At 45.1% G+C, this 12,806-nt stretch overlaps 2 protein-coding genes across 2 annotated transcripts in view; both read right to left on the bottom strand.

The window, feature by feature from the left end:
• Positions 1 to 10,856, bottom strand: part of LOC149231061 (mitogen-activated protein kinase 15-like) — a 62,770-nt gene extending 51,914 nt beyond the window's left edge. The window contains exon 1 of the mRNA XM_089381527.1: positions 10,710 to 10,856. Coding sequence (XP_089237653.1) covers positions 10,710 to 10,856 — 147 coding nt within the window. The remainder of the gene's footprint in view (positions 1 to 10,709) is intronic.
• Positions 10,857 to 11,648: 792 nt separating this feature from the next.
• The window catches only part of LOC149231060 (calcium-dependent protein kinase 10-like), a 99,022-nt gene continuing 97,864 nt past the window's right edge, over positions 11,649 to 12,806 (bottom strand). Inside the window, exon 3 of the mRNA XM_089381526.1 lies at positions 11,649 to 11,848. Coding sequence (XP_089237652.1) covers positions 11,649 to 11,848 — 200 coding nt within the window. The remainder of the gene's footprint in view (positions 11,849 to 12,806) is intronic.

Below are 12,806 nucleotides of genomic sequence, written 5' to 3'. Positions count from 1 at the left end.
GACTAACCGGTGTCTTCCGTTTGTCCCTCGATCCGGTTTTCTCTTCTCTTTGGGAGTTCCCAGTTACTTGCCTTCTCGCTCGCCCAGCTTCAACAGGTTTCTGCAAGATCACAAGAAGGGAACACTACACAAAGACATAGATTCATATTCATAACTAGTTCAGGATTAGAAATAAACCAAATATACTAATGCAATCATACATCAAAGACACATCAGCATATAGGAGAAACCAAGATAGCTTTATTGATGAATAACAAGGTTCAGGAGGAGATACAACCAAGAGAGTTCCAATCCAGCATCTACCTCCCAGCAAATGAAATTCCTATCTTCACCTCCCTTCAAAGCATTAAGCACCCAATGATTCCAATCTCAAACCAACAGCAATTCTTTGCAATAACAAAATTCCAGCCTCCAGATCTCATGGAGAAGAGATCCATATATAGATGTTTGGAGTGAGGATGAGTCAGCTTGTGATCTGACTAGTGTCCTCTCTCTCTGTCAGTTCTTACTTCCACTTGGAGACTAAGAGCCTCTTACTCATCACTTAGTCGAACTCAGCAAGGCAAGTGTCATGGAGGAAGATTCTGGAAGCTTCCACAGTCTTGACACCTCTCACAAGAGACCCTGACATTTGTCATTTCCCGCTCAGCGCACCCTGGTAGTGCTTCCACCTGCGTTGCAATGCAACTAGCCAGTGTAGCCTCTGCATTTCAACGCAGGCAGCTAGTGGAGCTTCTGAATTGATCCTGAATTGACTTGTTTTTGAGCAGTTTCTGGTGGAGAACTTCTGTGAATTGCTGTGGTTTGTTAGCCTTGTTCCTCTAGGGGTAGGAACAACATGTTTAGGGACTTTGGATCCCTTGGATTATGGACATTTCATGCTTATAGCTGTAAGGCACAAAAATGTCTATAACAGTTGCCCCCTAAAGTATGAGGCCGTTTATCGGGTGAAATGCTTTATTAGGAGGATCCAAAGTTCTTTCAATGCTGGGAGGAGACCTATAATACAATATAATATAATACATTATTTTCATACTTTTTTCATGATCTAGCTGAGGCGGGCATTCCCATGCTCAGCTTTATGAATTCATTTTCATGTACATATAACAGACAATCGTCTGATGATAGACTGATGATTCTGATAGAGCCATCATCTTTTTGGTAGGATGATTATCTGTGCCGTAAGGCTGTACATTTCTATGTCTTTATTTCCTGAATATATATCGCAGCCCGGATGGATGAAACTAGATCCGGGGTCTTCAATCTCGTCCGATCTTCACTCTAAGTACAAGTCGATCCATGTGAGAATTGCTCTGAAGTCGAACATGGAAAGACATCGCTTGATTACCAGTCAATGATGTAAATTGTTAACAAGCGCGAGAGGAATCACCGATAATGAAGATGACCCTCAAGGTACTGCAGTACAATTCACGTGGTGTGAATAGAGGACTTGGCGTCGAACACCACGCAAAATCTTTCGGTCGAAGGTCATTGATGTATACCTGTCGCCGGAAGTGAGAAACTTGCCATTGAGGCATGCAAGCTTCAAAGTACTGAAGGGGGTGTTCCTAGATCAACTTCTTGGATAATGAGCTGATGTCGACAAGAAGCGATCTGTCAAAGGAGGGCCTTAATGAATCCCACATCGATGACACGGAACGGAGCTAATGATTTTGATGGAGGTGAAAACAATCTGATGACATATGATTCAGGGTGGCGGTCATGAAAGAGTATAATGTATGGTAGTGGATGGGACACAGGTGACTTCTCTGAACGACTTCTCTTGAACATATGGCGACACTTATGCGATGGATCGGTAGCATTACCCCAAATATGGATGGTATGGCGAGACCATGGTGATGTGACCGGTGAATGAAACAACCCAACCCGATTGTGGTACGGAGGAAAAGTGTCATGTTCAAGAGCGACTTGCTACCATCAAAGTTTTCTTGAGTTTCTCCCAATTTTTCCCCAGTCATTGCTGACCAGTACCTCTTTATTTTTGTCAAGCTTGAGGAGGATAACATATGCTTGTTCTATAACTTGCCCTTCGGGCAAGCCCATCGCTATGTTTTAACGAGCCTAGCGATAGTGAAACTCGTTCTCGTCTAAAGACAAGTTTGTCGCTATTTCATGCATTTAACGAGTCTAACGACAAGGATAACTCGGTCCTTTTCATTTTTAGAGAGTCTGAAAAGGTACATAAAGTTAACTCCAAAAGTCCTTTTTCGTCATCTAATCCCTTAAGTCCGAAAAAGTATAAAACAATACAGAAGGGATGGATTTTCGATATCTTTAACGAGCCGAATAAAACAAGCGCTCGATCTTTTTGTGCAATAATCCCTCAGGTCCAAAAAGATTAAAATCTAGAGGAGGGATAGCTCTTCCGGTCACTTTATTGAGCTGGAAGGCCAAAACTCGGCAATCTTTTCATATTTCACGAGTCAGATGAAAAGAGCTTAAAGAAGACTCGTCTTTTGAGGAACGAGTGATAAAAAGGGTAGCAGCTGATTCCAGGGAAGGATTGGAATTTCCAAATCACGGCAGTGTCACAAGGATGGCTAGTGAAATCACTCTTCGCAGCTGTTCCTCAAAATGGGTAAACAATCATATGGAGGTGAATGATCGGCCAATGGAAAAGTGGAGGTGGTGGGCAAACACGACCAAGGCTTTAATGGTTGATGTCGCTACATTCACGGTGGTTATTTACCGGAATCGTTCATTTTTTAACGAGCTTAATCGCGGGTGGAAACATTTGCTCGATCTTATGTTTATTTTTTAACGAGCATGAACTATGCGCTAAAACTGCTCGGATCTTGCGTTTATTTTTTAACGAGCATGAACTGTATGCTAAAACTGCTCGATTAATCCAGTCATATGATAAGAATGTCTCATTAAGATTCTATTTTTTATGGAGCTTCATCTTACAAAGCTTTGCTCCGGATCCTTTCGTTATGCAAGTTCGGAAACGACTAATCCTACGAGTTTAAAGGGTTAGACCTACGGGTTTAAAGGGAGGACCTAAAAATTAAAAAAAAAAAAATAGCCGCCCCTTGCTTGCACTCCAAAAGGTTTGCATGCCCCCAGGTATAAAATATGATTTCAAGGTTACCCCTCAATTTGCAGACAAAACATTCGTTCTATCGGGAGAGGCCTACCTCTTTCAGGCTACCCAAAGATTGTTCTGTTATTCTTTCAACAAAACACTTCTTCGGCGGTGTCTACCGAGATAGACAAAGGTGAGGCACCAAACACATAGCTTTGACAAGAGAATCATATTCTAGAATAACCCCTCTTCCAACCACGGACGGGGTACAGACTAGTCATATTCTCCCGCGGAAACCTACCCTATACCCAAAGTTTTCCTGCCGAAGCAGACCAGGACGCATGCCCCCTGGGTTCCAGTCATATCCTTCCGAATCACTCACGCTCATCGGGAGGACGGACCGTGGGTTGAGACATTTCTTGCGTGAAGAGACCATTTAGGGATGGTATATGACTATTTGCGATGCGTGATCCAGGAAATGAAAGTTGGTCCACGAGCTTGACCATTCTTCCTTCATGTGGAAAACACATTACTCTAAAGAGTGAGGAGACGATGGCTCCCATGCAATATATATAGTCTCGTCCAAGGAGTAGGTTATAATCCAAGGGTCCTTGAACGACCATCACGTTCATTTGAACGGTCTTCCCTTTCAATGTGATTGGCACATTGGGAAGAATCCCTAAAGGTCGACTGGTTCCTTTATCGAAGCCTGTCAGATTTCTCATTTCAGGCAAAAGCGCTGGCGAACCAAGCTCTTTCCAAGCAATAGAGGAAAGGATACTCACAGATGCCCCGGGCCCCTCATCAATGATGGTGTCAGCCATTACCATTCTGTATATTTGAACGATAATTCTGAATGGTATGCTTGCTGGCAACCGGGGTCTGCCTAGTTGGTTCCAATCGAAGGATACAACTAGGTTGCTTGGTGGTGGGACCGAATATACGGCCGGGTATGACTCTGACGAAGTTCCTTCCTGCGATAAAGGAATGGGCAAATTTCCCCCTTGTTCGTCGGAGTCTGTGTTGATGAAGAGAATTTGGACGGTGTCGTCTTTATTCTCTTCTGTGATGGTATCATTCGAAGATAGAACCTCTGAAGGCAAGACCGGGTCAACTGCCGCCTCAACCTTTTGACTTTCGTCAGGTATGGATTCGGACGGTTCATCCTCAATGATAGGTGCTTCGGCTGACCACCTGAGCGGGCCAGCCGGGTTCTCAACTGGTGAAGGACTTGGCAGGAGCTTTTGATATCCAGGAGGAAGTCGCGCTGGTAAAACCGGGCGATCTTCCAAAACTCTTTTAGCCTCGTCTAAGAAGGGACAACGGTGGATGGCATGGTCGCCTTCACACAGTTTGCAGGGAAATCTAGCTCTCCCTCTCTGTCCTGTGGCTTCACTTTCACTAGTTGATGGTGTGCTGTCAACATGGCTATCAGAGGTTGACGCCACCGAATTGTGCAATCGGGGAGACCAGTCCCTTAGTATCCGAGGGATGCAAGGACAATCTCTGTGAAAGTGGTCTCCCTTGCATATGACACATGGCGATTTAGGCCTGGTCAGTGCAGTGTGTGGATTTTCATTAGACGCCATTTGCTTGCCCCCAGTTGCTTTTGGCTCCTTCTTCTCTTTCTTCTTCTTTTCCTTCTTCTCCTTAGGAGCTTGGCTTTTGGCTTTGCCAGCTCCATCAAGCGAAGAGGAAGGAGGAGAGGAAGAGTTAGAGGAAGTGGAAGGCTGGTGGGCAGCTCTAGACTGGTCTAACTGCTGATTCGACTGCTCAGGAACAGTGGTGTTTTGAACAACATTAGTTGAGAAGAGCCAGACAGGCAAGCCGATTGTCAGTCCTGGAAGCGACAATGTGGCCATATGGGGCGCTCCAACATCTCCCCAAGAGGAGAAGGGACTAGGACTTCCACCAAGGGGAATTCCTTGGTTGGAGGGCTCCATTTTCTCAACTGAAAGATCAACGCGGGAATAGGGGTGATTTATTATTCTGTTAAAATAAATTTTAATGACGCTTTAGACACAACTTGTTTTTTCAATTTTAAAGAGTCGAGAAAAAACAAAAGATGACTCTAGTCGCCTTCGATGTTTTAACAAGCCCGAAGTGACAAATGCTCGGATGGACTTTTTCCGTTATAGAGTCTGAAAAAGGCCAAAAGGAACTGCTCTGGAGATCTAGGTAGAGGGTGTGCCAAACCAATCACAAAACTGCAGAATACGTTTTACGGTACGGCAGTCAATCTTCCCGAATGCTGTGTTCGGTGCATTGCGATCAGTAGGGCGGTCGACACGGCTTCCTAAGGATAAAGGTTTTATGCCTATAGGGGTCTCCCAATATATACTCGACGGTACGTGGGAGTACAATCCGTACTGGCGCTATCGTCCCTCAGGAGGAATCACCCACCATCAGCGAGATCGACAGTCACCAGGCTTTACGACGCCGGAACACGTCTCTAGCCTAGACCTCTATGTTGTGCGTTATGTTACAAAGCGTTATTAAGTTCATTCAGTTTATTTTATGTTGATCTTTCTTAGAAGTTTGCCTTTTGAGGTTCACCACGAGATGTAGATACAACTTCCTAAATGCAATCTAAAAGATGATAAGCAAATTTTATCTCTTTTTCAACAATGAAAATCCTAGCTACAAAGGGAAAAGAAGGACACCATCTTTTCTCAGAGAGCAATCAGCACACTCTAAATGCACTTTCCCTAAATCAATCATGCAAACTATCAAGATGCAAATGCACAATGCAAGTGTTTGTTTTCCGCTTTCTTAATATTGATGCCTAAAAAGAAAGCTTTTTGCACAACTTTGAATTTGCTTTTAAATGACAAATACAAACAAGTTTACTTTTTCGAAATCAGAAAGGGTAGAAGAGATTACAACACTTAACGATTTTCGAAATGAATACTTGTTTTGACACTCAAAAGAGACAAACTCAAACCAAAAGCAAAAATGAATGTATAACCAACTGTAAACAGCCAATGAACTCTCTCCTAAGATCACAATCAACAGATCTGAATCAAGGGCTACAGGATGACTATTTCACTCTTGCAAAGGGAAACTGTAAATGACGCCACAAACACATAAAAACACTCACAGTCTTTTGTACAAAAGGAGGCGGAATTTAAGCAGAGAAAAGGGGTTATTAGACAGGTACCTATGCTGGTTACAGGCTGCAAAAATCAGAGATCAAAACAAGGCAAAACAGAGCAGAGAACCCCAGCTGCACAAGGCCTAACTGGATTAGCGCACCTGTATAACAGGGAAACTGAATTTCAACGCAGGTAGCCTTCACGGGAACTGCGTTGAAATGCAGAGTCTCTTCACAGAGCCTGCGCTGAAGGAGAAACGAGAGTTCCTCACTGGGTTCTGGGTCACGGTTTGCTATTTAATCTACAGTTTCAGGCCAAATCAAAGCAACAAGCAAGGTACAATCAAAGGGATGCTTTGAAGGAGGACTAAGATCTATCACAAAGGATCATCAAATCATTTGTGAGTCCATTGTTCAGATCATAGACAAATCCAGTGATTGGATCAAAGCAGCAGCTGTCTACTTTGCATTTGAGAATAGCAGATGCAGTTCGATTGCTGCTGTTGAGTCTATGAAACAAACAATGATAGAAACACAAATAAAATGACTAAACAGATCTCCCCAGTGGAGTCGCCAATTTGTTGTGGGGAAAAATGCCTATGCAGGACGATCCTATCCACCTAAGGTGTGACAGTGCCTTAGCAACAAACCGAGACAGCTATTCTAGTATTCTTCCTTTATGAATTAAGAATGAAGAGAGATGGATGGATTAACCGGTGTCTTCCGTTTGTCCCTCGATCCGGTTTTCTCTTCTCTTTGGGAGTTCCCAGTTACTTGCCTTCTCGCTCGCCCAGCTTCAACAGGTTCCTGCAAGATCACAAGAAGGGAACACTACACAAAGACATAGATTCATATTCATAACTAGTTCAGGATTAGAAATAAACCAAATATACTAATGCAATCATACATCAAAGACACATCAGCATATAGGAGAAACCAAGATAGCTTTATTGATGAATAACAAGGTTCAGGAGGAGATACAACCAAGAGAGTTCCAATCCAGCATCTACCTCCCAGCAAATGAAATTCCTATCTTCACCTCCCTTCAAAGCATTAAGCACCCAATGATTCCAATCTCAAACCAACAGCAATTCTTTGCAATAACAAAATTCCAGCCTCCAGATCTCATGGAGAAGAGATCCATATATAGATGTTTGGAGTGAGGATGAGTCAGCTTGTGATCTGACTAGTGTCCTCTCTCTCTGTCAGTTCTTACTTCCACTTGGAGACTAAGAGCCTCTTACTCATCACTTAGTCGAACTCAGCAAGGCAAGTGTCATGGAGGAAGATTCTGGAAGCTTCCACAGTCTTGACACCTCTCACAAGAGACCCTGACATTTGTCATTTCCCGCTCAACGCACCCTGGTAGTGCTTCCACCTGCGTTGCAATGCAACTAGCCAGTGTAGCCTCTGCATTTCAACGCAGGCAGCTAGTGGAGCTTCTGAATTGATCCTGAATTGACTTGTTTTTGAGCAGTTTATGGTGGAGAACTTCTGTGAATTGTTGTGGTTTGTTAGCCTTGTTCCTCTAGGGGTAGGAACAACATGTTTAGGGACTTTGGATCCCTTGGATTATGGACATTTCATGCTTATAGTTGTAAGGCACAAAAATGTCTATAACAGCGAGTGCATGCATCACGGCCAACATCTTTTTGTCATATACTAAGTATAGTCATTCGTGTGGTTGCAACTTCCTGCTCTCAAATGCAATAGGGTGGCCCCCCTGCGTCAACATGGCCCCAACTCCCTCCCTGGAAGGCTCACACTACAGCACAAATGTCCGTGTGAAGTCTAGCAAAGCCAATACGGCATAGTTGCTCATCACCTTCTTGATGCACTCAAAGGCCTACTGCGCCCCCTGTGTCCACTCAAAAGCCCTCCTCTTTGTCAAATCGGTGAGAGGTGTTGCAAGCTATGAAAATTCCCTCATGAATCTCCTGTAGTATGTGCAAATGTCCAGGAACTCTCTAAGCTCTGTCACGTTCCTAGGTGTGGGCCAATCCAAAATGGCCCTGATCTTCTCTTGGTGTACCTTCACTCTGTCCACCCCAATCACATGCCCCAGGTACAATACCTCTGTTAGTCCAAATTCACACTTGGAAATCTTTGCATATCGTTGTTGCTTCTTAAGTATGCATAGCACTACCTCCAAATGTTGAAGTTGCTCCTCCCAAGTCCAGCTATAAATGAGTATGTCATCAAAGAAAACAAGGACGAAGCACCTCAACTGCCCACAAAACAAGTGGTTCATAGTACATACATGACTGAAAAGTACCTGGAGCGTTGGTTACCCCAAAGGGCATCACCAAGAACTCGAAATGTCCATAGTGGCAACGAAAGACAATCTTAGGGATGTCCTACTCCCTCACTCGGATTTGATGATAGCCCGAGCGTAGATCTATCTTAGAGAAGCATTTCGCCCATCTAAGCTCATCCATCAACTCGTCAATGCGCGGGATGGGATATCGGTTCTTCAATGTCTTCTTATTGAGGGCCCTATAGTCAATGCACGTGTCCCATCCTTCTTATTCACCAACACGACAGAAGAAGTGAAGGGACTCGAACTAGGCCTGATGTGACCCAACCTCAACAGCTCCTGGATGGCCTTCTCTATCTCATCCCGGTAGGCCTTTGGGTGCCTATACAGGGTGTTGATGACTGCGTTCACCTCATCGTCCAACTTAATAGTGTGCTCAAACTCACAATCTAGTGGTCTGCCTGGTGGGATCTCCCTAAAAACCCCCTGGTGTCTCTCGAACAAGGGCAATATGTCAGGGTGCACAAGCTATTTTGGAGCCCTAGTCTCTAAGATCCTCAACTCAACTGCCCACTCTATGTCCCCATGTCATAGATCTGCCTCCATCCGGTGAGCTGAAACTGTCTGGGGTGGATAAGAGTGCATTCCCCTCAATAGTACTAGCTTCCCATCTAGCCCCATAAACTCCATCTCTAACTTCTTCCAGTTAGTGGTGACCCTCCCCAATGAATACAACCATTGGACACCCAACACCACATTGGTGTCTGGGACATCAATTACAAAGAAGTGATCAGTGAGCGAGTAGTTCCCCATCTTCACAGTCAACCCAGGAACATACTTCATGCACTGCATGGTCCGGTCTCCTGGCACTAGTACAGAGAACCCCTCGAATGTCTCTATCTGAATGCCCCTACGCTCCACCATTTGGGCATCAATAAAGTTGTGGGTGACCCCACTGTCCACTAGGACTGACATTTGCTACCCCTGTACGGTCCCCCAGATTCTAATTGTCAAATACTTTGGCACTCCCCGAAGTGAAGCAAGGACTCCCCTTGATGGGGCAAACAATCCTCCTCTAGGTGGTGGTGGTGGCCCTCCGAATGACTGTCCTCCCTCATCTCCCTGCTCGGCTCCCATCTCAGACTCCTCATCTAGCTCACTGTCCAAATATACCTCAATGAAATGGGCCTTGCCCTTGGTGCACTTGTGCCTAGGTGCCCAAGGCTCCTGGCACGTAAATCACAACCTCCTCCTCCTCAGGTCTCTCTAGGTCTCATCATCCATCTAGTCACGTCCTCCATCCCTCTAAGGTGGCCTAGTGTCTCGGTTCCCCTATGGGGCCATGGGTCTAGTGGGCGTGAAAGCCCGGGTCTTGGGCACTATGAAAATTCTATCACTGCAACATCTGATTTACTTTTCTTACTTATTCTTCAATAATTTGTTTATGAAATTCCTTCAATAAACATTAAAATAAATTTTGTTGCAGATATCACACCGTAATACAGAAACAAACACATGTACAAGAATCAACACATTGACACAGATATTTTGGACAATAGTCCCAGAAAAACCCAATGTGGGAAAACTGGTGCAGCAAGGGAGGATTTTATTATTCAGCAATTCTTCAATACAATAGGGTGCCAAACTGGCTTACCCACAGAGAGAAAAATTCTCCAGCACTTCTCCTAGTCCCAGCGTCAACTTGGCTGACCTCTGCGTGGCTCCCAGACACTCTGCGTCAGCCCCTGCTTGACTGCGTCAACCCTGGGCCTCTCTGCGTCACCCACGCAGGCCCTCTAGTGACTGCGCAGTCTCCTGCTGCCTCTGTGTCTGCCTGAAATGCCCTGCGTCTGCCTCTCCAGTGGCTGATCCCTTCTTTCTGTTCCGTACTTGTTGCCTCCTAACTTCTCACCAGACCACTAGTTCGAATTTCTCAGCTAACCTCGCTCCAGAAATTGAACTGACTAGTCTCCCTCAGTGTATCCTCCAAGTGACCCTCAAGCCTCCTCTTATACTTTTCTCGTTGACAAATCAACGGCCGAGATTAAGTCCCTAATCAACAACTAAGATTAACTCTGGCTTGATCTATGACTTTTGGACCCTTCTAACACAGTTTTATATTAATTCACATTAATATTTTATTTTCCCTAAGTTTAGACTTAGGAACTTTATTAAAAATATTAATTATTTTAATATCTCCCAAACTATTTAGAATCTGCCCAAACCATTCCTAGGTATTGGAGATCTCATGTTATTTAGCCTCTCCACCAATTTTCGTGGCTAGAGCACATCCGATGCTACCCCAAATCAACAGGCACTGCATCAATCATATCCCAGGTCCTAGAGATAGCATCCAGAAGTGATGTGGGTTTGTAAGCCCTCACCCAACCACGCAAAGGCTCAGCAAGCCCCTCCACAAATAGCATGATCAGTTGGGCCTCTGAGATGTCTATCACCATCACTGCCAATCTCTGGAACTCCGTAATGTAAGCCTTTGCGCTGCCAATCTGCCTCAGATGGGCTAACTCCCTGAAATGCAACTCCGGGTCTTTCCTCTCAAATCTCTCCAGCAGCCTCCGGGTGAACTCTGTGTAAGTGGTGATATGGATGTGTCCCAAGGTGATTAGCCCATGATACCACCACTCCTAGGCATCCCCTTCCAAATGAAGAGTAGCAAACCATATAGCATCAGCTTCCCTCATGGGGTTCAGGTGGAAATATGTGTCTAGCTTTTGGATCCATGCCCTGAATGAACTCTTTGTCGACCCATCAAAGTTTGGGAGTGTAACCTTCCCTGCTATCTTCTGCACATCTTGGTTGGATGTTCCCCCTCTGTAGTGGGCCCCAGCCCCTGTAGTACGCCTCTCCTTGAGGTGAATGTACTCCCCAAAAGACATCACCCACTTAATCCGGGCATCCAACCCCTCATACTCATCAATACTAGACGCAACTGAGTGGACCAAATCTACAACTAGGTCTGGCTCCCTCTCCGACTCGGGCTCATCCACAAAATGAGGCAAAGTAGGACGGCCAACCTGCCCACGCTGGGGAGTATGTGGGAGTTGATAAGTATGGTTTCCCCCTCCTGCTCTGGAACCCCCATCACCTTGAGGCTCTCCCTCTGGCCTTCCACCCATCTGCAGCCCCATCACCTACTGCATCATGTCCATCATGAGCTGCCCTTGCCTCAACATCTGTTGATTAGTCCTCAGCAGCTCCTCCAAAACTTGGTTCTGGCCCATTTGCCTGGGCTACTCATTGTCCTCCTGATTTTCCATCCCACCTCTAAGGTTCTCCACCTCGGTGTCTGAAAACGGATCTGGGCCTTCTTCTCTACCTCGACCCCTGCCTCTGCCTCTACCACGACCTCTCTGGAAGACTACTCCTTGATATCTAGGTGGCATCACCTGCTCTTGTTCCCCACCCTGGCCAGGAACATGCTCTGATACCACTGTAATATTCCAAATAGAAATTTACAGTGATAACAAAAACATGCAACAATTTCAACACAAATATTTACTCAATAAACACATGTAAACAAAAATTTTGCCCGGAACACCAAATTGGCCAATTTTTATTAATTATAATTGTTGGAGTATAACAGAAGATGGAAGGAGTGCACCTGGGCTTGCACAAGGCAAGCTACAAGCCTCAGGTGATCAGTACAAAAGTGCCAAACTGCTATAGAAGTGTTGCTATCCAGAAAATTGTGTTGGCCCTATGTTTCTGCACTGTTGGCTGACTTCAGACCTTGATTTGTCCCCTAAAAACTGCCCAGAAAATTCTGTAAAATTAGGCGTGGATTCCTTGCCAAGAACCCAGAAAGGGTTTTCCCTAGTTTTAACCCTCCAAATTCGACCTCCCACAGCGTGGCCCTCCTCCAAAACCAGAAATCTACACTTGTAGCTGAGTCTATCGTTTCTTGCTCCCAAAATACTAGCAATTCCCTCCAAATAATCCTCCAACCAAAATCCCAGCAACCCAACTTGTCAATCCTCCGGCCAAGACTCTCCAGACAACTCACCCCAATGACTGTGAAGTCCTGTAGGTGATGATAAAGTCTAAGGACAGAAATTCGCTCTGAATGTTATGCTCTCTCTCCTACTGAAGATTCAATCCTCTAGGCTGGAAATTGGTCAAGGGACACTTCGGCAACACTTCACACCCAATCCCCAACACCCTTGCTCCTCCAAGACTGCATGGTCTTCTCTACTGCGTCCCTGCTGAACCAAAACAGCGTGATTTTCTGTGGATGTCTCTCCCCGACCTCCAGATAAAAAGGAAAACCTTCCTAGGGTGGCACTCGAGGTCCACCGAAGAAAGGGTGAGCTTCACTCCTTGGGAAGCTCTTGTGCTAAGCAGCACTTTGTGGCTGAACTTAACAGCCAAAGCAACAATGAGTTTTCAAA

Source organism: Pinus tabuliformis, chromosome J, assembly GCF_031772625.1.
Source record: "Pinus tabuliformis cultivar Carrire ecotype Pingquan chromosome J, CPIR1, whole genome shotgun sequence".
NCBI classification, from domain to species: Eukaryota; Viridiplantae; Streptophyta; class Pinopsida; order Pinales; family Pinaceae; genus Pinus; species Pinus tabuliformis.
The sequence above is the reverse complement of the archived record's forward strand: the minus strand, read 5'-3'. Positions and strand labels throughout refer to the sequence as shown.